Source organism: Artemia sp. Qi Xiang Cuo, chromosome 21, assembly GCF_049724085.1.
Source record: "Artemia sp. Qi Xiang Cuo chromosome 21, ASM4972408v1, whole genome shotgun sequence".
Classification (NCBI taxonomy): domain Eukaryota; kingdom Metazoa; phylum Arthropoda; class Branchiopoda; order Anostraca; family Artemiidae; genus Artemia; species Artemia sp. Qi Xiang Cuo.
In genome coordinates, this window is record NC_142814.1 from 37,552,204 (window position 1) to 37,576,972 (window position 24,769).

The 24,769-nt window shown below is 34.0% G+C and overlaps 1 protein-coding gene across 4 annotated transcripts in view; it reads right to left on the minus strand.

Annotated features, from left to right (window-relative positions):
• The window catches only part of brp (ELKS/RAB6-interacting/CAST family member bruchpilot), a 381,921-nt gene that overhangs the window by 25,065 nt on the left and 332,087 nt on the right, over positions 1 to 24,769 (minus strand). For all 4 annotated transcript variants that reach the window (XR_016143547.1, XM_089107019.1, XM_089107018.1 and 1 more), the window contains 4 exons: positions 15,793 to 17,163; positions 11,688 to 11,848; positions 9,915 to 10,062; positions 7,354 to 7,488 (listed from right to left, as the gene is read on the minus strand). Coding sequence is in view for 3 of the 4 variants with exons in the window: in XM_089107019.1 (XP_088963145.1) it covers positions 7,390 to 7,488; positions 9,915 to 10,062; positions 11,688 to 11,848; positions 15,793 to 17,163 (1,779 nt within the window). In the remaining variant the exon portion in view is untranslated. The remainder of the gene's footprint in view (positions 1 to 7,353; positions 7,489 to 9,914; positions 10,063 to 11,687; positions 11,849 to 15,792; positions 17,164 to 24,769) is intronic.

Below are 24,769 nucleotides of genomic sequence, written 5' to 3' on the forward strand. Positions count from 1 at the left end.
TTGGTTATTAATATCCTTTGGAGTTCGACCAAAAGAGTTGTTCCCGAGGCAAAGACATTAATGATTTGAATCTATTCCTGGAGAAATGTTTCTAGGCGAAAATTTTTAAAGTCTGACAGATGATGTCATTGATTGATTGATCTGTCAAGAAAGGGGAAATTAATTTGTTGTTTCTAAGGGGAATTATTGATTCACGATAGGTGAATTGAGGTCGACAGCACAGGTGTCCTGACTCGTGACAGCACCACGGGGGTTATGGTTTTCTCTCTATTCCTGGAGAAATGTTTCTAGGGCGAAAATTTTTAAAGTCTGACAGATGATGTCATTGATTGATTGATCTGTCAAGAAAGGGGAAATTAATTTGTTGTTTCTAAGGGGAATTATTGATTCACGATAGGTGAATTGAGGTCGACAGCACAGGTGTTCCAAATTCTGGGTTTTTGTTGTTGTACGTGCACGCTCTCAGCGAATGTCAAGGTCGTTGTTGTTGTTGTTGACACACTTTGATTACGCAATCAATTTCTCGGAAATTCACTTCCCCCTCGAGTCCTAGATCAATAACACTTTTCCCGTTAGAATTCAATGCGCATGTGCAACCTTCGTTCCCGAGCTATTACACATAGAAACAACAAATAAATCGATCTTGGAAAAAGAGGTCATTGACCCCATTAACCACGTGTTCTCCCTAGGGACTCTATGACCATATTGTTTCATAATTCCCCACGCTCGTGAATCAATAATTCACCCATCGATTATGTAAATCACCCCTCATGCCATTACACGTGGCCAAACAACAACAATAACAGATCGATTGACCTTGACCCCCATTAGACTCGATCGATAATCCTTGAATAAATTATGTCCCGTCAGCATTAAACTAAATTGTAGATGGCAGCACTTGTGTTCGTACGGGGGCTTTAGGGTCACCTCTACTTGCGATTTGAATTACTATAGTCAGCCGTTTCTAAGGGTAAAAAGAAATAAGGTCCAAGGTTTACATCAAAAGCACCACACTTCAGTTCAAAATTTTCTAAGTGCTCTTTAATCTAAAAAACTTTTCCTATAAAATTCCAAAGCGTAAAACTACAACGAATCGCCATCAATAAATAAAAGAAACCCAAAACGAACAGAAACTACAATATATAACCGAGTCAAACTTAAAACAAGCAGAAATTAACATGAATAGGGCTTATAACCCCCATACCTTTTCAAGACCAGAAGATAGTTTACACTTTACTTCCAGAAAAAAAAAGTGGAATGACAGTTTATACATAGACAAATACTGATATTTATTCCTCAAAGTCTTGTTTTAATAATTTTTGATTTGTTAATGTTAAAACGTTAAATCTTGAGAAGACATGGTCTTGAGAAGACATGGGCGTTGTCAACCCTATTCATGGGGGGTTGTCAGCCCTAGAAAACCACAGATTGCTCATTTCGTCGATGGTCCCCCCCCCCAGAATCTAATCTTGCCTAAGTTAAAGAGAAAGTCATCATAATACTTTCAAACTGCATATACTTGATAGCACAATCAGGATGGTCTTCATAATTCCTTATAACCTGTTCAAATCTTATTTAACTGCGGCTATTGGTCTGCAACTTAATGTAGATAAGTCAGCTGTTTTGATTTTTAGTTGCCCAGAGGCTTCTATAATGAGTTTAGGTGGAAGCATTGTAGCACCGTCTAATCATATCATCTACCTCGGTCTACTCTTCGAGTGACTCAGAGTTTACTTCCTTGGCATGTTTAGAAAAAGGTCGCGCTGCAAATGCTGAAGTCACTACTATCCGGAGAAACTCAAGCAGCAAATATCTGACTCGTCTTTGTGATACGGGTGCCCTGCCTTACGTATTGTTTTGGTCCCCCTTTTGGAAGATTTTGAGTGCCTGTAATGGCAAAGATATCAGGACAGTATTTTTTAAGCATACACTGTATCTGCTACAAGTAACACCTTTCTTTAGAAATCACCATACTGCTGCTAATTATGGTATTGATGACCCTCTTGGTGCAGTTTAAGATGCCGTTCTGACTTACGAAAAAAAATTAGATTTTTATCCCACCCCAAGTAGTTTTTTGCTTGTTCTTTTCCAGTGTTGGTAGTGACTGTAATTGTTTTTCTTTTTCTTGTTTCTGCTCCATTTTTATAAGACGTAAGTTGAGTTTTGATTGTTAGACGGTCTATTAATAAAATTCAAATCAATTCAATTATATATTTACAGTAAATCATCGGACTGAGTCTCATTAACTATGAAAAATAAGGAAAAGTCGAAAAAAATCATTTTGGATCTTACGAGCTTAGATACCTCATTGTCAATATTAAAAATAATTTTTAGAACATAAAGGTAGTACAGTTAGACAGCAAAGTCGGCAGGGATTTATTAAGTTCTCAGGGATCGTTCTTACGATATTGTAGATGTACCACTTCGACAACCTGGTTGCAGGTAGTACCTTTCAATTTACTTCAACATCTTCCTCAGCATTCCCTAAAAGTTGCAACTTAATGCCTATAGTCATTACCGAGATCAATATAGATACGCCCTTTCCATAACCTAGGGGCAAATACGGTCTTATGATTTAGTTCAACATTACTCTCAGCATCCCAATAGGTTGCAACTTGATAGCCTTAGCCGTTCTAAACACAATGCAGATATGGCATTTGGGCAACCTTAGACACACATAGTGTCTTTTGATTTAGTCTAAGATCCCCCTTAATATTCTCAAAAGTTTCAAAGTAAAACCCTTACCCAGTCCTGAGATATTGAAGATAAGCTTTTTCGACAACCAGGATGCAAATAGTTTGCTTTAATTTAGTTGAATATCCCCCCCCCCCATCGTGCTCTTTGAGAGCTTCAATTTAATACACTTAGGTGTTCCTTATATATTGCAGATAAACTCTTTTCACAACCTGATTGCAAATAATGTCTTTTGATTTAGTTCAACATCCCACTCAACACTTCCTGAGAGTTTCAAATTAATCCTCGTAGCCATTCCCAAGACGTTGTAGATCCACCCTTTGACATCCTGGATGGACATAGTATCTTTTTATTTAGTTATACATCTCCTGGAAGTTTCAACTAGTACCCATAGTCATTCAAAAGATTTTCCAGATACACTCTTCTAACAAACTGGATGCAAATAATGTCTTTTTACATACACAGTGTCTTTAGCCTCCTTTTACAGTCTTTTTACAATATAACTTGCACTTTACTGAAAAATTTTATTTTGAGCTATGTGTTTTTTTATTTCTTATTATATCAATAAAAAAAGAAAAAAAAGAAAAAAAATTACTGTCATAGCCAAGATTACTGGAAAAACCAAACGAATATAGATTGAAAGTTTAATATACATACTGATATTCATTCCTCTAAGTTTTAATAATTTTGGAATTATTAAACTTTTAGAGTGTATCAAAGTTATGTTCCGGTCTTTGGAAGACAGAGTGGGGTTAACGATAATTGCGATACAACCCTATTTGTTAACCCAAATGTACATAGTGTGCTTTTATTCAGTTCAACATCTCCCTCAAAATGTTTGGAAAGCTTCAACTTAATACTCTAAGCCGTTCTTTAGATATTGTAGATACGCCCTTTTGACAACCTGGATGAACATAATGTATTTTGATCTAAATCAACACCACCCTCATCATTCCCTAAAAGTTTTACCTTAATACCCTATGCATTAGCAATAGTAGTAGTGGCAGTAGCAGTAAGAGTAGTTGGAGCATTGGAGGTAGTTTTAGTGATAGCAATGGCAGTATTAACATAATGCCTATTCGGTTAGTTAAGCATACCCTCAACATGCCCTGGTAGTTTCGGCTTAATGCTTTAAGCCGTTTCTGAGATATTGCTGTTACGTGCTTTTTATATCCTTTATGCACATAGTACGTTTTGATTTAATCCAAAATCCTCCTTAAAAATCCTTGAAAGTTTCGCCTTATACCATTAGACTTAGTAACAGAATTACTGGTAGCAGAAGCAGTAGTACCCATATAGTACCATCTTACTATTTTAACATTCCTCTCAACATGCACTGTAAGCTTCAATATAATACTCCTGACAAATTGCTGATTCGCCCTTTTGACAGTCTGCATGCACATAGCATGTTTCGATTTAATATAAAACCCCTTCAATATTCCAGAAAATTTCCCCTGAATGCCTTTAGCTGTAGTAGCAGCAGTAGTAAAAGTACTAGTAGTAGTAAGCATATAATACTCTTTGATTGGTTAAACGTCCTCCTGAACTTGCACTAAAAGTTTCAGCTTCAGTTTCCTTAAGCTATTCCTGGTAGTTAGTGCGCCCTTTTGATAACCTGCATCAACATAGTGTGTTTCAATTTAGTACAACATCCCCCTCAAAATACCCCTAAAGTTTCACTTTAATACCCTTAACTTCAATAGTATAATTAGAAGTCGTAGCAGTAGTAGCAGTAGCAGTTATAGAAGTAGTTGTAGTAGCAGTTGTTGTGGAAGTAGTAGTACTAGTTGTATGTATACAGTGCCTTTGGTTAGTTCATTAACCCCTTTAACATGCCCTGAAAGATTCAACTTAATACCCTAAGCTGTTCCTGGGATATTGCTGATACACCATTTTGACAACCTGCATGCACATACTATGTTTTGACTTGGTTAAATATTCCCCTAAACATCCCCTAAGAATTCCACCTTAATACCCTTGGCCTCAGTAGTAGTAGTCGTGTGAAAAGTGGCCAAAATGCATCAGTAGTAACAGTAGTAGTATACATATTGTGCCTTCTAATTAGTTCAACATCCCCTTCAGCATACATCGAAAGTTTCAATTCAATGCTCTAGGCCACATGGGCGCCTGCAGGGTGATGGGAGGCCACAGAGTAGGAAGAAAATAGAAGTGTAGCAACTAATCAAAGAAAAAGAATTTCTTATTTTTGTTTTGTCTTTAAGAACTGCTGTGAAACTTGTTAAGAATCGATTCAGAATCTAATTCAATTCTTAAATCCTAGATTAACTCAATATAGGTCATTATTTACCTATCTAAAGGAGACCGAAACCGGAACCCAATTTAGGGTGCAGAGTAAACACTCTCAAGGGCATTCTTATGCCCTAGCAAGAGTGCAACACGCTTGATAAAGCTCATTGCATTTTGGATTTAATAAATAAAAAAAGTTTTATATATATATACAGCATTGTGTCTTACTAGGAGTCAGTTTATTTTTCGTTTTTGCTCATATTTTGTCTAGCTAAAAACGTAAGTTTACTTTTTTTATTTTTATCCTTAATATTAAAAATATAATCCTAGTTAAGGGGTAAGGTTCTAATTTTGATTAAGTCTATAATTATCATCCTGTGTCTATTCCATGGGTTGTACCCTATAAGGTCTTATCCTATTAGGAATTGTACTTGCTTTTCTTTCATAATAATGAAACTTAACTTTTAGCTTAAACCTGAACGGGAATTTTGTCAAGATACCAGAATTTGTGAATTAGAAATATTGATCTTTTAATAAATCAACAAATAATTCTAAATAAATTACAAATAAATGGCTCAAATTGAATAGTAAAATTAATATTAATTAGTAAAAATATTAGTAAAATAGTAACCATTCTTTTTTTTATACCAAAGCTCTTGGTTTTTCTATACCGGTATAGAATCACATTTTTCCACCACTCACTGTTTGAAATATGATCAGTCTAAAGGTATCATGATCGGTTTGGTGGCCGGCGCTTAACCCCCCCCCCCCGTGGAAAATACCCCCTCCCCGTGGAAAAAAAGGCGCTCCAAATTTGATTTTTTATTTAAGTTTTATCTTCTTAATTTCCGTTGGGGGAAGGAATTTTGGTACTTGTGTATTATTCGCCACTCACTCAAGTTTACGCTGTGTAAAATTCGAAAACACACCGTTTTTTTCGTTAGTTTCTTCGTTACTTTAGAAAATAAATTTGGGCTACAGATTTGCACATTAGGGAGGAGGGGTACAGTATAGCGGGTCTGCATGCAAAGTGTGTTTGGTACAATTATTCTGCATATTAGATAGATAGACTCGAAAATGATACTTAACTAATCAACGATATACTTCTTTGTATTTTTTTTTACCACAAAATTTATTTCTCCTCCAATCTCCACTATTCTGGTATCTGCCCCCCCCCCCCTGGAAAATTTTCTGCGGTCACCCTTGCTAGGCAACTCCTTAGAAATTGCTGATACGTCCTTTTAGCAGCCTGAATGTACGTAATGTGTTGATTTAGTTCCACATCCCTCTAAATATTCCCTGAAAATTTCTCCTTAATACCCCTATTCTTAGCAGCAATTGCAGAAGCAGTAGCAGCAATAGAAACAGCATCAGTAGCATGCAAATATTGCCTTTTGGTTAGTCCAGCATTTCCAAAAACATGCCCTGTAAGTTTAAACTTAATGCTCTAAGTTGTGACTTATGTTGCTGATACGCTTTTTTGACAAACTCTTCACATGATGTGTTTTGACTTAGTTCAACTCCCATCCAAAATTTCCCGAAGATTAACCGTTAACCTTAGTAGTAACCATAGTAGTAGTATTCACAATAGTAGTGGTAGCAGCAGTAGTAGTTGTAGTAAGGGTAGCAACATGCACATATTGCCTTTTAATCAATTAATAATTCCCCTCAAAATTCCCGGAAAATTTTAACTTAATACCCTAAGCCATACCTGAGATACACCCTTCTGACACCCTGAATACCCGTAGTATCTTTTGATTTAGTTCAAAACCGCTTAGCATTCCCTGAAAGCTTCACCTGAACGCCTCTGGCCTTTTTTGGACACCAAGCCCCCTTTTGCGATAACAAATACTATATGTAAATAATCGGCAAATAACATAACTTATAGCCGTTGCCACAAGGGCTGTAGGGGGGTGGGGGCTTGTCATCCCAAAAAGAATAATTATTGGACTTTTCTAACTATGCTACACAAAATGGCTATCTTAGAATTTTGATAAAATCTCTTTGGGGAAAAAGCGACGTGGGAGGGAGGCCGTTTGCCCACAAATCACTTGTGCCTCTTAAAAAAATACACTATAATTTTCAATTTCTAATCAATTAAACCCCATTCTAAAGTTTCTACGACAATTCCATCCATACAAAGTGCATCGGTGAAAAAAAAATACATGTAGTCCACCTTAGGCAGCGCTAATGCGCCGCTTATGATTTCAAACACAGTTTTGTCAGGGCAGAAAGGATTTTTTCAACTCTGAACCGAAAGAGAAGCGAAGTGAATATTCACACCCACGGAAACATTCATTTCGATTGTGTGTATGGGGGGAGGGGAATCTGGTTGCTGGTTCAAAAGTAATTTCTCTCACAGTCTAGCTGTGATCTTTGGTACTCAATAAAAAATCATGCACTGGAACTCACAGAGATAAAACGTCAATCTCGTCGCTCCGAGCTCAGTCATCCATTAAAAATGATGACGTCCTCAATCGTAGCAGAAAGGCGGTATCCTAGAGTAGGGTCATCGTAATCTTGTATAATCTTCATTCTCTTTTCGTTCTAAAAAACAAATAAAAAGTAGATTAGAGTCAAAACTTAGGGGCATTGCAGGATTACCTGGGGGGGGGGGGATTTTGACCATATGTTCTTTTAATATATTGTTCCTGGCACTTGGTTCCTAAATGCTACATTTAGGAGAGAAGGCAACAAAGAAATGCAATACAAAAATCTATTTAATTTGCAACAAGGACGCATTTAGAAATTCAAAAAGTCGCTAGTCGTTTTGCCAAAATTTACAACCTGGTTTAACATATAAATTTGCACTTCACCTTGAAACTTGTTCCGAAGATGTAATTGGTTACATTTATAACTTTAGTTCTTATGACTTTTATATATACAAATTCATCGAATTAAAGAGAAAAAATTAATTTTCTCACAAATTACGTTCTTATCTATTAGAATAACCTTCTGTTTTTGAACCCGTTTTCTCGCACAAGCTGATGTATTTTATTACCTATCGAAAAAACTCTGATCTCTGTAGAATTTAGCTGTTTTTCCTTAAATCGAAGTATCTGAGAAATTGGATCCGGCAGGGGGGTTCCTTGAATAGTTCTTATTAATAGCAATGTACCTACCACAAAAAAAACAGTGTGCGCGTTGGATTAAAACATACACTAATGGCTCCGGTGAAAGAGAATAGCTATGGATTTAAGATGTGTAATTTTAATGTGTGGATTCTGACATTGTGATTTTGATTTTGAAATATCTCAATTCAGACGTTCTGACGAAAATGCGTGTCATCACGACCCTAACGAACTGTGCAAATTTCAAAGGTACAATTACAATTCAGAATATTCTTTTAAGATTCGGGTAGATATTATGTTGAATCAGTTCTGGGCGAGTGGTGGTGAAAGAAGCTTTGCTAAAATTTTATGGGTATTGCTCTAATTTTTGTTATTTTATTTTTTTAGATATTCCACAGGTGACACTACATAAAGGGATTCCATATGGTTCTATGGCAGGCGCGCTCATTTGCCAGGGTCAGGAAATTTAAGCACCGTATCCCGCATTGGCAAGTGAATTTTCCTCTGAGGAGCCCTAACATGAGGTGATTACTTGGGGAATATTAATTTTTGTAGACTTAAGGTGCTTCTGCTTGGTTTTGGACACGACTTACATTTATTAATGTTGAATTTGCTCTATTTTGGACATGATTTTTTGACTATTGGTTTTGATTTACTGTTTTGTCCTAGGCGATTGGAAGAATGATTAAGGTCTAGACCTTGTTTAAGTGCTCGTTTATCTCATTTACCAAATTAGGAACAGTTTTTTTTAAACCAAATAATTACCTGTAACATTTTCAGAGTAACAATTTCAGATTTTTTTTTTTTTTTTTTTTTTACCAAAAAATTTCTCGGTAACATACTATTGAGATTTTGGGAAAGCAAACTGTCCTTCGTCAAAATCAAAGTCAATCCAGATTATCATATCTAAGAAAAAGAAATGAAGCTAACAGTAGGAATCAAAATTATGGGGCCCAAATCTGCCAAGATTATGGCAATTCATAAGCAGCACAAAAATTGGTATAGAATTGAGGTTAAAACTATTAACAATTAAGGGAACGTAAAGCTGTTAGAGGAGTAACATTTCAATTTTGTTCCTTAACAGCGATTGAATATAATTATATTGCAATAAACTTTATATTTCTTAAAAATACTTGAAAAAATTAAAGTATCTCATTATCGTATCAAGAATAGAAATAATGACCCAAATTATTTGTCGTATTTAAACAAAACGTTTTGGTTGTATCATTTTACGCCGAAAAATTTTCACAAAAGGAAATTACTTTAACTTAAGGATTCAGGTTTATTTGCGCCAACTTCTAAGTTAAATGATAAATTTAAGTCATCACTATAGTTGAAATATTTCTTATTAATTTCAAAATGAAACGCAATTAAAAGAGTTTGCGAGTTTAAGGGGAAAATAACATATGCAACACTAGAGTATTGACACTAATAGCACTAAGACTGTTAATAAAATATTTATTGGGCCAATTAATTAAATAATTATTTACCAGTTGAAATTATTTACATACCGTATTTGTCATTTTTAAACCAAATAATATTTGTCTAACTTTTTAATTTATTTTTAAAGCAAATTATTTCTATCTAATTTCTAAGATTTCTAGGTAATAGGAAAAGAAATTTTATAAAGTTTAAGACTTTGCTAATTCATTAACATATATTTTAAAACGAAGAACATCCTGAATAGAGCCTTGCGGAGCACCAATACCATATATCACTCTTAGAAGTGACAGGTGTTAAGCTTGTGAGAATACGGAAAACTTAAACGAGAATCACCAAAATGTTAGCAAAACATAATTGAATTACATAGTTGATGCCTAGAAAAAAGAATATCAGGGAGAATAACAACAGAATAGAGAACAAAAAACAGAATAAAATGTAAAAAGATAGACACTTATCTACCTGAAGTCGCATCTGCTCTGTTAGTCTTTTACGATCAGAACGCAATATATCCGCTTGTTCTGCAGCCTTAGCCGTTTTGATTCCGCTTACTTCTAACATAGCTAGCTGAGCATCTTTTTCGCTTATAGCTGCCTCTAACGCCTCTTGTCTACAGAAAGAAAATTTATAGTAAAGAAATCTATCTGTCATGATCGATACCGATCTGTTAAGGTCAATATTGATCTTTTATAATTCGTTAAGACTTTGATAAACTAAAGTAATATCTTTAGACGAATTTGAAAAAAAAATTTCTTGGCGGGATGCAATCTGAAATATAGAAATACGTTCGTTAATTAACGAACTCAATGTCAACAGGAGAAAATATGGAGTTGCTTGTTTAAAACAATTGAATATACACGACTAATACAGTAATATAATACAAGTTAATATATACGCTTATGTATGTTGAGACCCCATGTTTGTTTTCTTACAAGGGGAAGCCATTAGGAAAGTAGACTCACGAGTATAACGTAGATAATAGAAGAAGATCTTGAAAAATAGTGGGTCTAATAATCAGTGGCTAGAAATAGAAGAACAATCAAACGAAGATTCTGTCTATATACAACGACGCGTCTTCTTTCAAAACGAAAGAATCACCTTAAAAAGGAAAGAATCTAAAATAATAATAAAAAAAATACAAAAGGATGACAATGTGAGCAAAATGAATGAACTCTTAGAGGTTTTGAAAGTTTAGGGTACTAGAATAGGTTTGAAAATTAATGTGTCGCTAATGCTAGGAATAAGTGAAGATAAAAAGGTGACATTGGGTAACAAAAAGATCGATCAAGCGGATAGCTTGACTTACCTAGGTAGTACTATTAGTTAAGACGGTGGGTGATTTGAAGATGTTAAAAGTAGAATAGCCAAGGCCCAGGGTGTTTTTTCATAGTTGAAAAAAGTTTGGAAGAATAGGAACATAAGTCTAAGAACTAAGAACAGAATATTGGAAGCTAAAGTGATGATGGGGTCAAATATGGTTCTAAAGTGTGGGCGCTCCGAAAAACAGAGGAAGATTTTGTTGATATTTTTCAGAGAAATTGCCAACGGATTGTTTTGGGTACCCGACTGACTGACCGCATTTCAAGCAGAAGCGTGTACAAAAAGTATGCTTCAACCCTACTTTCTAGGGCTATTATGATAAAAAGGTTGAGATGGCTAGGGCATGTTTAAGGATTGAAGGATGGGAAATTGCCAAAAATTGTCCTTTTCGGCCAACCGTCTAGGGCTAAGCAAAAGCAGCTCGTCCTTGGTTGGGGTGGGAGGATATCGTGAGGAAAGACTTAAGAGAAATGGAAAATTCCTGGGAGGGTGTAAAGAGGGAGGCTTTGAATAGATTGGGATGGAGGAGAAGCTTGCGTAGCTGTATTGCTCTCAGGTGGCTAGTGCTGCGGTGAGTTGTTGTTAGTAGTAGTAGTAGTAGTAGTAGTAATTAGCACATGTAGTCCAAATGTTAGGTGAATTTACGTTCAAACAAACAGGGCAAGTTCAGCTATGGTTGCATTTGTTACCAAGCTAAGTGAAACATCGTGATGATGTCCAGCGAACTGCAAATTGTGAAAATGTGACACTGGAATATGATAGTAATATGTAAGCTTCGTTTTTCAAATACTTCATAGTTGATGTGGTTTCAAAACTTTCTTTGAAATAACATCTATTTTATTCAATGATTTGACGCAACGCTAAAAACTAAAAAGCCAAAAGAGAAGTTAAATACGTGATAACATAAAAACATACTTCATATCAAAAAGCTCGTGTAGATGGGTTCTTCTCTCGGCAAGTAATCGACTTAATTTCAATTCTATATCTTGGAGCCGTGCTTTTGTCCCAGCACAGTTTCTGCAGTTTCTTCCTCGATCCTCCTGTAGTTTTTCTAATTCTTCTTCAAGCTTCTGCACCTGTAAAATAATATCTAGGGAAATCTTCAAACTGTGATAATAATAGAATGATATCACAAAATAATCGTGATAATAATATAATATTAACTTATCAAACGTAGCGGATTAAAGGAGATTTTATTAACACGACCTTACGACAACGCGTTAAAAAAAAAATTCGAAGCAGCCATGGATAGTTTGATGGACCTAAGGAAAACGGCAAAAGCTATGGGAGAGCATGGAATCAAATGGGGAAGTATAGATTTCCTAGACTTAGATTATGCTGAAGATTTGAGTGTCCTAGATGAAACATCAGCAAAATGAAAGATCTTTTGGGGGTGTTGAGAGTTCGGGGCTGCAAGAATAGGCTTGAAAATTAATGTTAAGTCGTTAACATCAGGAATAAATGAAGGTGAAGAGGTGGTGTCAGGTAAGGAGAAGACCGATCAAGTGGATATCTTCACATACCTAGGTAGTATTATTTGTAGAGATTGCGGATGCAGTTAAATGTAGAAAAGCCAAGGGCCAGGGTATTTTTTTTTCACAGTTGAACAAAGTTTGGAAAAATAGGAAGATAACTCCACGAACTAAGATTAGAACATTAGAAACTACAGTGGTGACAGGGTCAAGTATGGTTCTGAAACATGGGCACTCCAAAAGACAGAGGAGGATTTGTAAGATGTTTTCCGGAGCAATTGCCTACGGATTCTTTTTGGTACCCGTCTGACTGATCGTATTTCAAACAGTGAGCTGCACCAAAAATGTGGTTCTATCCCGCTTTCCAGGGAAATAATGAAATATAGGGTGAGATGGCTAGGATATGTTTTAGGGGGGTAAAGGATGAAATATTGCCAAAGATCGTCCTTTTTGGCCAACTATCTAAGGCCAAAAAAGCAGGTCGCTCACAAATGTACGGAAAGATTTAAGGGAGGAAGTTGTACGGAAAGATTTAAGGGAAATAGTAAATTCTTGGAAGGGTATAAAGATGAGGGCTTTGATTATATTGGGAAGGGGGGGAGTTTGCGTATCTCTGTTGGTCTCAGGTGGTTTAGTGTTGCAGTGAGTTGATAGTAGCAGTAGTAGTAGTACCCAAAGTCTAACGCGCTTTTGACGCTAAAGATGGCATATGTTCATTCATACAAATTTCAATAATAATTTCGAACTAGAGCCCAAAAATCCAAATGGCTGATTTCACTCTATTTTTTCCATCAATAATATCACTTGTGGTTACGTCAAGGTAATTTCAGATAGATGTAGAGGAAATCCTTATTGTTTTACAAACTATACTTACTTACTTAGGTCCCGACCATCGTGGGACGTCTTGGGGTAACTCCTTGCTAGCTCATGCGTAAAGGCTTGGCACAATGATCTGTCTGGTGCAATACGTGATAACTGGGCTATCTTGACAGTATCGAAGTGGAAGTTCTCCATCCATCGTTTTCGTGATCCGCCTCGTGGACGAAGGTCGTGGAGGGATCCTTCGAGGGCGATTTTCGGGAGGCGGCTTGGCTTCATTCGCTTGACGTGGCCGAACCAGCGCAGTTTTTTTTTCTTAATTTTACTGAGAATGGTCTCAGTGGACTGGAGCCTTTGACACACTTTCACATTTGTGATTTGGTCAGTGTATTTGATTCTTGCAATGCGCCGGAGGCATCTCATATCAAAAGCTAGTAGTTTTCTCTCGTCTTCGGTTTTCAGGGTCTATGTTTCGCATCCATAAATAACTATGCAGATTACTAAACTGTTGAATAGGCGCAACTTGAGTTTTTTGGATAGGTGGATACTTTTCCAGAGGTTGGATAGTCTTTGGAAGCTAGAGCTACCAAGTGCAAGTCAATGTTTCACGTCAGAGCTATGGCAATTATATGAGGAGACTTGGCTACCTAGGTACAAGAATTGGTCAACCGTTTCAACCTGTCTTCCGCCTATAGTGATAATAGGCGGGTTGTCCAGTTCACGTCTCGTAGTTACCATGACTTTGGTCTTGCTGGCATTGATCTCCATCCCGAACGGTTTTGTAGCATTCTAGAGTTTATCAACTTTTGCCTGCAGTTCTTTTGCAGAGTTGGCTAGCACATCAATATCATCCGCGTAGGCAAGATTGTCTATTAGCAGCCCTCCTATTTTTGCGCCATATTCCGACTGCATCAGTGACAGAACGTCATTTAGAAAGAGGTTGAACAATAAAACATTCGTATAATCTGCCGTCAATCACGGGCTAGTTTTAGACCGGACCAACAGATTTTATACATTTTCTTTACTTAAAAAAAATAGTTTTCTTTCTTTACTTAATTTTTTTCTTAGATAAATGCTTGGACTACCAACAAACGGCAATTCAAGTCATCAGGTCAAAGCCGTCCATATATACTTTGAGGACTCAAGGACCAAAAAGGAAGTACTTAAGAAAGAATAGCACATGCCACTCAAAGATTAGGTTATAATTTAGGCAGTACACTGTCTAAGTTACAAGAATAATTAGTCACTAGTCAATATTTAGACAAGTTAATTGTAAATTTATCTAGTTTGAATTGTGGCATTATCCAAGATTGTCTCAAATGCAACTTTTTCCGTCTTAGTCAGTGTTTTTAGTTTACCTGCCGTTTATACTTTGGATAAAACCAATTTTTATAAATATCAGGGAAATCATATTTAATATACAAATATAAAAAGGCAAGAGAGCTTGCTTCGGAAATCCATTAAGAAAAGGATAAATAGGATGAACTTTTTTCATTACAGCTGGGTAAAAAGCTTTATCTTATTTACACTTGTAAATCCTACAAGAATTAACACAAAATATATACTGTATATAAATGATAGTAATAGTAATTTTTGCTATCCATTATTTTTTAATGATAATTAACTATTATTATATTATGAAAAACATTATTTTCCATCATAAGTTTCTTTCAACACAGTTTCAAACCAATTTAAACAGTCGATTCGTCACAATTTGAATGCAGATTATTTGTTGCATATGCTTCGGAATACAACAAACACAGCAAACAAACACAAGGGCACAGAGGAACTGTGTCCTGCACTGCCTGCCATTTTGCTAAGTTTTAAGAAAATACCAAATCATATTATTTCGAACGTGCATCAAATCCCCTAGTATAGATCAGACTGTATTTTTTAATAAATGAGTAAATATATAAAGGTCTAATTCAAATAATTAATAAGTATCTATAGTAATGTTTCACTTATAATAACACTATATAATAACTAACACTAAATAAAATAAACTAAATAAAACACTATATAAAATAACACAAAATTTTTCGTTAAATTTCTACTAAACATAAAAAGTGCGTATGTAGCGTCTTGAAAAAGGTAATATGCAGATATTTGACCCCCCATCCTGAAAAAGTATTTGAAGACTTGACACACCCTATCCCCCACTAACCCAATAAAAAAAAACATCTGCCGGAAATCTCAATTTTTAGTTCTTGACTTTCTCAATTTTTAGTTGATTTCTTGATTTCTCAATTTTTAGTTCTTGACTTTCTCAATTTTTAGTTGATTTCTTGACTTCTCAATTTTTAGTTCTTGACTTTCTCAATTTTTAGTTGATTTCTTGACTTTCTCAATTTTTAGTTCTTGACTTTCTCAAGTTTTAGTTGATTTCTTGATTTCTCAATTTTTAGTTCTTGACTTTCTCAATTTTTAGTTGATTTCTTGACTTCTCAATTTTTAGTTCTTGACTTTCTTAATTTTTAGTTGATTTCTTGATTTCTCAATTTTTAGTTCTTGACTTTCTCAATTTTTAGTTGATTTCTTGACTTTCTCAATTTTTAGTTCTTGACTTTCTCAATTTTTAGTTGATTTCTTGATTTTTCAATTTTTAGTTCTTGACTTTCTCAATTTTTAGTTGATTTCTTGATTTCTCAATTTTTAGCTCTTGACTTTCTCAATTTTTAGTTGATTTCTTGATTTCTCAATTTTTAGTTCTTGACTTCAAACATATTTACCTGTGCTGTTAGACTATCCTTTTCCCTCCTCACTTCATCCAGAATTAACTCTTGCTGGGCTGTAATTCTAACACTTTCCCTCAATGCTTCCTCTAGTTCTTCAATTCTTTCACAACTCCAATTATCTGGCACATGACGTTTTTCTTCAGATTTCTTATTCAATTCATCTTCAAGGTATTTTATTCGTTTATCCATTTTTATGAATTTCCCACGTTTTACTTCTAATTCCTCCTTTAAAGCTGCAGCATCCTCCCTCGCGCATTTTCCACTTTCAAACCTTCCTTCCATATTATTGTTTTTACTTATCTCAAAATTCACTGTTGGCACTGCTTCCTTCAATTCTTTGATAGTATTTTCTAGCTCCATAATCTGCAGACTCTGTCTTTCAGAATTGACTTTTAGTGAGTTAACAATCTGATCTTTCAAATACAATTCTCTTTTTAAAGGTTCTATCTTAGCAATCACGTCATTTATAGTTGTTTCACCTTGTTTTATTTCTAATTCACATTCACTTATAACAGCCTTTCCATCATTAACTATATCTTTAAGAACTTCCACTGTCGTTAATATTTCCTCCTTCAATGTAAATATTTCTTTATTTTTTGTTTCTAAGCTTCGTGATAAATATTGCTCATTTAAATGTAGTTCTTTCATTTCACTTTCTAGTTTTTTTATTTTATCCTCATAACCGGTAATTATTGTTCGATAATTTTCAATTTCAACGGTTTTATTTTCAATTTCTGTTTTATATTCACTTGCATAAGAATCTTTAAGCTTATGGTCCACCCTCAGTTCCTGTGCCAGCAAATTGGCATTTGCCAACTCATGCCTCAGATCATCAATGACACTCTCCTTTATTTTTAGTTCACCTTTAAATTCTTTCATACTGTAATCTTCTATTTCTTCCTTAGGAGCAGCTGAAAGGGCTTCAATCTTTTCTTCTTTAACTCTTAAAAGTATATCTAGCTCATGAATTCTGTGATCCTTCTGCTTCAGCTGTAACCGACAATCTTCTAGAGTAAGTCTTAATTTTTCAACCTGCTCTTTATAAGCATCAGCAATCGTCCCAGACTCGTATTTTACCCTTTTCATTCTACAATTCATATTATTCTCTTTTTCTTTCATTTCTGAGATTATACTTTCCATTTTTGTTATTTCGTCATTCTTTTTGTTTAGAGTATCGTTTAATGATTTGATTATTTGTTCTTTTTTATTCATTAATTCATTGTGCGACACCGTTTCAGTTTTTAGTTGAGACATCTCGTATTCAAGGTCACTTATCTTAGTTTCACAGTCTTGTTGCAGCTGCACAGATACTGCATGACACTCTTCAATCTCGCGCTGAATTTCTTCTAAGCATCCGTCAGCCACCTATTTTAAAAAAAAAAAAAAAAAAAAAAAAAAAGAAAATAAAACCAGGAAAAAAAAAAGTAAAAAAAATAAAAATAAATGTATTACCAAATATAACTTCCTAATTTAGTCAGAAAACTGAAAAAACTGCCCAACAAAACCGAAGGATAACCAAAATAATGAAATAAAATAAAATTTTAATATATAAATTTTTTTACAAAATAGAAGGATTACCAGACCCTTTTTCATTTGAACCACCGTTTTCATTTGTTTATTTATTACACCCTTATATACTTTCAGGTAATTTTTTAGATATAACAACAAAGATAATCTATAAACTTATTTTAGTGATATTTATGCTATTTAGTGACATTTAGTAATAAGCAAGGCTAAAGGATCAAATATTCGTCAATGCTGGAAAAATACGCGTAAAAATTATTATATTTAAATGTTGTCATTTTCCCTAGATTCTTTAACCGCCTTCTATAAGAGGATTAGTAAAGACAATGGTCTCTTCTCTTTCATTTTCCTCCTTGTTAATATGTATAATGTGCAATCACCATGCTGTCTCCCTTCGAACCAATAGCCATTTTCACCTTTAGCCGACATTTTCTTCCATCATAGGATGAATAAGACAAATAGGATGTTGTCATACTTTAGCATTATAAGCGTTATTCGCCTTATTCACGATACTATCCATTAATGAAGGGTCTTTATTAGGGTTATTCGACAATTAAGACAACTCATTACATTAATTAAGACAGGAATTAGGAGTAACGAAATTCAAAATTTTTGGAAGTAGTTTAAATAATTTTGTTTGAAGCAATAAAACAGATTTTAGTTTTTACAAGAACCCGGGTCTAATTCACGAAAATCTTTATTTTCTTTATTTTTGAGTGTCAATTTTCCAGTTTACGAATAAGTCATATACAAACCAGAGATAATTTAGATTCTAAGACGTATATTCAAAAGGCAGCATTACAGTGATTTTTCATTAAAAACAACATAATTAGCAACAATATCAACGACAGAATGATATCTTCTTTCAAAACCAGTACACTAAAAAATCAACGGAACTGTGCTAGTTGTTATTAAACAATATTTTTCTCTCTCTTCTCTCTCAGTTTTCATTCTTTCTTTACAATCATACTATCTAATTAACCCCCAGCATATCCATATTTTAAGAAACAAAATTATCAGGTAATATTTTTTTTAGTCAGCTAAAATTCTAAATACTGACACAGTCTTGTCTTATTCGTTTATCAAGAGATTAAGTTATCAAAAAGGGATTTTTACCACCAGGGGATGGCCAGTGAGAATAGTGACCCGCTACAGGGAATAAAGACATTTTATCCTGTACTAAAACAAAAAATGAGAAATATTTTCATTAAAATAATAGTAAAACAAAACTTGTGGTAGTACTAGCCTCTCCCCCACCAACCTAGAAAAATCTCATGGTGGCACTTTTTTTGCCACAACATTTAATGAGAGCTAGTGCAACATTTGCTGAGAAAGTGATTAGCCACATTCCTCATCTTAGGAAGCAGTGGTAGCTCTGGAAAATCCACTTATACAGCATATACTAATCACCCATGCAACTGATAATTAATTACTCCTAAAATACTAATAGCACATTATCAAGTAACAACTGACGCTGCAGATCTTGGCATTTAAAAAATCAAAAAAAGGAAAAAAAAATGAAACTGTGTCTTCCAGTAAACGAAACTAAAAAATAAAATTATATTTATTGCTTGATTGCTTTAATAATCGACCAAGAGAGACATACCGTTTAATCGAAGTACCTTACATACACAAAAATCAGCATTAGGAATCAATTGGAGCATTAGGATTTCTTATTTCTATCCAGGAACGTCGGATTGGGGAGGGCGGAAAGAGAATTTGCCTCAACTTTATACCCCCTGAATTTGGAAAAATATCTTTTGTTGGCATTTTAGCTGACAAATACCTTTTTTGTTTTTTTCGGTGATAAAATTAAGAAAAACAAAAGAATCGCTTCCTCTCTAGATTTAAAAAAATTTACCCCCCCCCCTCGTAAATTTTTGTGAACTGGCAGGCCACTCTAACCTTATACAAAAAGAGTATGTTTAAGTTTAAAAGAGTATACGATTTGTTTTTTGTTTTGCTTTCATGAAGAAATAGGAAACTGGCATATGTCAGTTTTTGAATTATGACGCAATTAGTTGCGTTCTTGTCAACTACTAAATATTCTTCTTCATGCAAAAGTTGCCTGATAAATCTAGTTTTATTGGTCCAGTCAGAATTTTCATATCTCTAACCATTAGGGGGATAGAAATGACGATCGAGCGTGTGGATTGTGGCACACGATTCAAACGCTTTGTTGGAAGACCAAAAATCTTTTATTTTTTGGTTGTCCTGAAAGGTTAGAAAACATGACATATATTATCTTTTCAGCTACTGCAAAATTCGTCTTTATGCAAAAATTTACGTTTTACAGCCAGTTTTATGATTCTAGCATTTCTCTCTACCAAAAATACCAATTTACCATCAAAATAAAGTAAAATTCATTAAAATACCCTCAACTGTTTTTTCATTGTGAAAACAGTACTGTCAGACGCAATTCTAATTTGGTTGAGGTTAAAAGTGGTTTTTACCAGATGTTGTTCTCACAAAATGCTATTGTTAAGTAACAAATATAAAAAGTTGTTGCTAATTAAATGCTGGTTTCGTGTTAGTATGAACGCTAGTTAACTAAGGCTTTTTATTATCAAATACGCGTGCCAGACTACATTTGAGTTATTTACTATTTTAGAATAAATAAAAATTGTAGGTTTTATATACTAGAAAGAAATATACTGAAGAAAGATATGTGGTATGCATACAATTCTTTTGAAGTTTTGCCTAGTCTTAAAAATCATCTTCATTTATAAATGCACAACCAGTTGAAAGCAATGTCATCACTTCATCAAAAAATAGAGGGGGCAAAATGTATTGTTCAAAATCTAGGAGGGGGATTTGTCGTTTTTTCCATTATATCAGTAAAAACAAATGTTTTTCGATGAGAATACCCCAAAAGAGGTATTTTTACAAACCCAGAGGGAAGGGGGGAATCAATGAAGGATGTACAAGTACCCTGACCCACTCCCTCTCCCAATTGACACCACCTTTTGAAAGCAATATTTTCTCAGTGGTCTTAATTTTTTCCAAAGGTCCTTTGTTATTCATTATTTAGCTTTCTGTGCATAGTTAAATCACAGGAAACCCGAGTTCCTTTATGAAATTTTTAATTTTAGTCTTAAATAAAGCTTTTTTTTGTTGTATTAAGTTTTGTAATTTTTTATACAATCTAAAAAATTTTAACTAGTTAAAAATGCATGTTTTGTATTAGTATGAACGGAATTAACTGGATATTTTTCATTATTAGATAGTATCTCGTATTTTTGGCGACTATAACTTTTTTTTATGCATACAACTATTATTTAAAATATTTCGAGGAATTCAGATTCGAATTACTTTCCAAAGAAGGATTACTTTAAGCTGAGCTCTGAGAGAAGTCGAAAATTGCTTCTAAAGCTGAATTTTTGTCATCAGATGAAAAAAAAGGCTAAAAAAAGTAAATATTTAGTTTGCTTCTGCTTTTGATCAATTAAGGAGAATGTGTCTTTGTATTTCTATTTAGTACTGAAGGTAGTTTCTTGAGGATTTTCATTGCTGAAAATAGCGTAAAAACCGTGTGATTTCTTTACTACATTATGATGAACTAAAGAGCTAAAAATTCTATGCAATACAGAATTCTATTTTGATAAAATTCTATATTCATCTAAGGCAACAATGCTGATCCTTTTGTCTTTTGCCAAAACTTAAAAATTCTCTCTGCCTCAAAGACATTTGCTACATAACCACTTGAAAGCAAAATGTGCGACGTTTTTGATACTAATCTTAATTTTCTATAATTCCTATTTTTCACTCATATTTTCAATTTCTTTTTTAAATTAAGGTTTGCTTAATCTTGAGCTACCTTAAGAAATTTGCCACATAACTAGTTGAAAGCAATATTTCAGTGTTTTCGTTACTGGTCTCAGTTTTTTTTAATTCCCATTTTTAAGCTCCTATTTTAAATTCATTTTTTTAAGAAAACCTTAAGAATTCTATTTGTTACGGTCTTGTTTATTATTTTCATATGCATACAACTGTAACCCAGTGAACTCGGACTCCCCTCCTAGAAAGTATAATCTTAAACTAGTTCCATAGGCATAATTTATAACTAGGTTAAGTAGGAATCAAATTTCACTTTAATAGCCGAATTTCACGACCCCCCAATGAAAAAATTGGCCTCTTGCAGTTGAATATCGAGTTTTCTTTTGCTTCAAATGATAGTTGAAAAATTATTTTTATTGCCGTTGATTTTTTTATTAAAGAGAATTTCCCTTTTTAAGTTCTCGTAAAAATTTACATTTCATATTATTTACGCATTATATCGACCACACCGTTGTTCTTGATCTGTTGTAAAACCAGTTTCTCTGAGTGTTCTCGGTATAATTTAATTAAATATTTAATATATAGAGTTGGTTTGGTATTTAATATAATACATTCTTGGTGGCTTGCTGTCCATAATTCCCTTTTGTAGTTTCCATAATTTTGTTTCTAAAGTATTATATATTCATCATGTATTTTTTTATTTCATTATGATTAACTTCACTTCACTTCTTGAGTGTGATCGACATAATGCGTAAGTGCCCAATTGATTTTTTGGTTTTCGCATAAATAACCAAAACATCTTTCCCTTTCAAAATTATTTCTAATAAGAAAATTATGCTTTCATCAGATACATCAACCGGAATGAACTCCACATAACTTACTTTGCTCCACATAATTTGATTTTAACATAATCGTGGTTTTTGCTCCACATAAGTTACCGTTCACTATTATTGTCGCAAAAGTTTACCTTTTTTACAAATTCACAATATTTACTATCTAATGAAATTGTATCATTTTGTGGAGTATTTAGTTCGATTCTGTTATGAATCAGAGTTGAATAATTGGTTTTTGTGGTTGTAATTCTTTTTAAAAAATAATTAAAACTCCCTTTGTAAACACACGTAAGAAACACCTTATTGTTATCCTTTTTTGGATAAATATTCAAAGAGATCTCTTGTTTTCAAAACTGTTTCTGGAAAGATATAAAAGAATTTAAGCTTGAATTAGAAATAACCAAAATGGACATAGACACGTTGTCTGGTCATTTTTGCTTCCCAAAACTTAGCATCTGTTGTTATAACTTAGCTCCAAAGTAAACATACAGCTCAAATTTACACTGAAAATCTTTTAATTTTCATAAAATGCATTCATCATTCTAGGGGGAGGGGGAGACATCCTTTATGAATATGCCGGGGTTCACTCAATCATACCAACGATTCATACAATAAAAAACACCTATATTACCAGCAAAAATTTAAATAAAAAAGGCAAAATAAGACCCATTTCAACTCATTTACAAAACAATTCTTTTTAATATAAATCCAAATTATCACTAAAACAGGTTTTTTAGGAAACCTCCCGCGTTTGAAAGAGCTTGTACAGCAGCTGCTGCTTGTGGCGGCGTCTGGCATTCAAAATAAGAAAAACAAAACAAAACAAAAAGAACAAAAAGAAGAAAACAAAATTAAAGGGGAGAGAAAAAAATATGTGTTAGTAATGTTAGTATACAAGACTATGGCACATACATAGACTTTAAAGATCCTAGAAAGAAAACTCGAAGCGTGGTAATTCTGAGGACAGGATTTGAAACTTATTGTCAAAGGGATATTGTACAGCTCGGCCAATAAAACAGAGCAATTTTGATCGATTGGCTCATTCCCAGGTCTGTAAATCAAGGAGGGCAATGGCTCTTTAGATCTTATAGCCCCCCTAGATTTGAAAAAACCTTTCTTGGTATTTCTATTGATTAATACCTCTTTTTTGTATACTCATTAAAGAAAAAACACATCAAAGTGCCAATCGATTGACTCATTCCCAGGCCTTTTAATCAAAGGGGGCAACTGCCCTTTAAATTTTTTAACCACCCCCTTAGATTTGAAAAAAACCTTTCATGGTATTTCTACTGATTAATACCTCTTTTTTGTATACTCATTGAAGAAAAAACACATCAAACTGCCAATCGATTGACTCATTCCCAGGTCTTTCAATCAAAGGGGGCAACTGCCCTTTAAATTTTTTAGCCCCCCTAGATTTGAAAAAAAACCTTTCTTGGCATTTCTATTGATTAATAACTTTTTTTATGTATACTCATTGAAGAAAAAACACATCAAACTGCCAATCGATTGACTCATTCCCAGGCCTTTCAATCAAAGGGGGCAATTGCCCTTTATATTTTTTAGCCCCCCCCCCCTAGATTTGAAAAAAACCTTTCTTGGTATTTCTACTGATTAATACCTCTTTTTTGTATACTCATTGAAGAAAAAAAAAAATCAAACTGCCAATCGATTGACTCATTCCCAGGCCTTTCAATCAAAGGGGGCAAGTGCCCTTTAGATTTTTTAGCCCCTCTAGATTTGAAAAAAAAACCTTTCTTGGCATTTCTATTGATTAATAACTTTTTTTTTGTATACTCATTGAAGAAAAAACACAACAAACTGCCAATCGATTGACTCATTCCTAGACCTTTCAATCAAAGGGGGCAATTGTCCTTTAGATTTTTTTAGCCCCCCCTAGATTTGATAAAAAACATTTCTTGGCATTTCAATTGATTAATACCTTTTTTTTTGTATACTCATTGAAGAAAAAACACATCAAACTGCCAATCGATTGACTCATTCCCAGGCCTTTCAATCAAAGGGGGCAATTGCCCTTTATATTTTTTAGCCCCCCCCCCTAGATTTGAAAAAACCTTTCTTGGTATTTCTACTGATTAATACCTATTTTTTGTATACTCATTGAAGAAAAAAAAAATCAAACTGCCAATCGATTGACTCATTCCCAGGCCTTTCAATCAAAGGGGGCAACTGCCCTTTAGATTTTTTAGCCCCCCTAGATTTGAAAAAAAAACCTTTCTTGGCATTTCTATTGATTAATAACTTTTTTTTTGTATACTCATTGAAGAAAAAACACATCAAACTGCCAATCGATTGACTCATTCCTAGACCTTTCAATCAAAGGGGGCAATTGTCCTTTAGATTTTTTTAGCCCCCCCTAGATTTGATAAAAAAACTTTCTTGGCATTTAAATTGATTAATACCTTTTTTTTTGTATACTCATTGAAGAAAAAACACTTCAAACTGCCAATCGATTGACTCATTCCCAGGCCTTTCGATCAAAGGGGGCAATTGCCCTTTAGATTTTTTTAGCCCCCCCTTGTTTTGATAAAAAACCTTTCTTGGCATTTCTATTGATTAATACCTTTTTTTGTATACTCATTGAAGAAAAAACACGTCAAACTGCCAATCGATTGACTCATTCCCAGGACTTACATTAAGTGAAAAAAGTTGTGTTCAGCTGTTAAATATTATATTTTGGATATAAAAAAATCCAAAATAACAATCAAAATGATATGTAGTGGATACCAATCATTTCAGAAGGGCCAATATGGTGCTAGTAGCTCAACACTTTGGGAAATGCTTATAAATGATTTTGTTTTTCGACGGGTTTATTG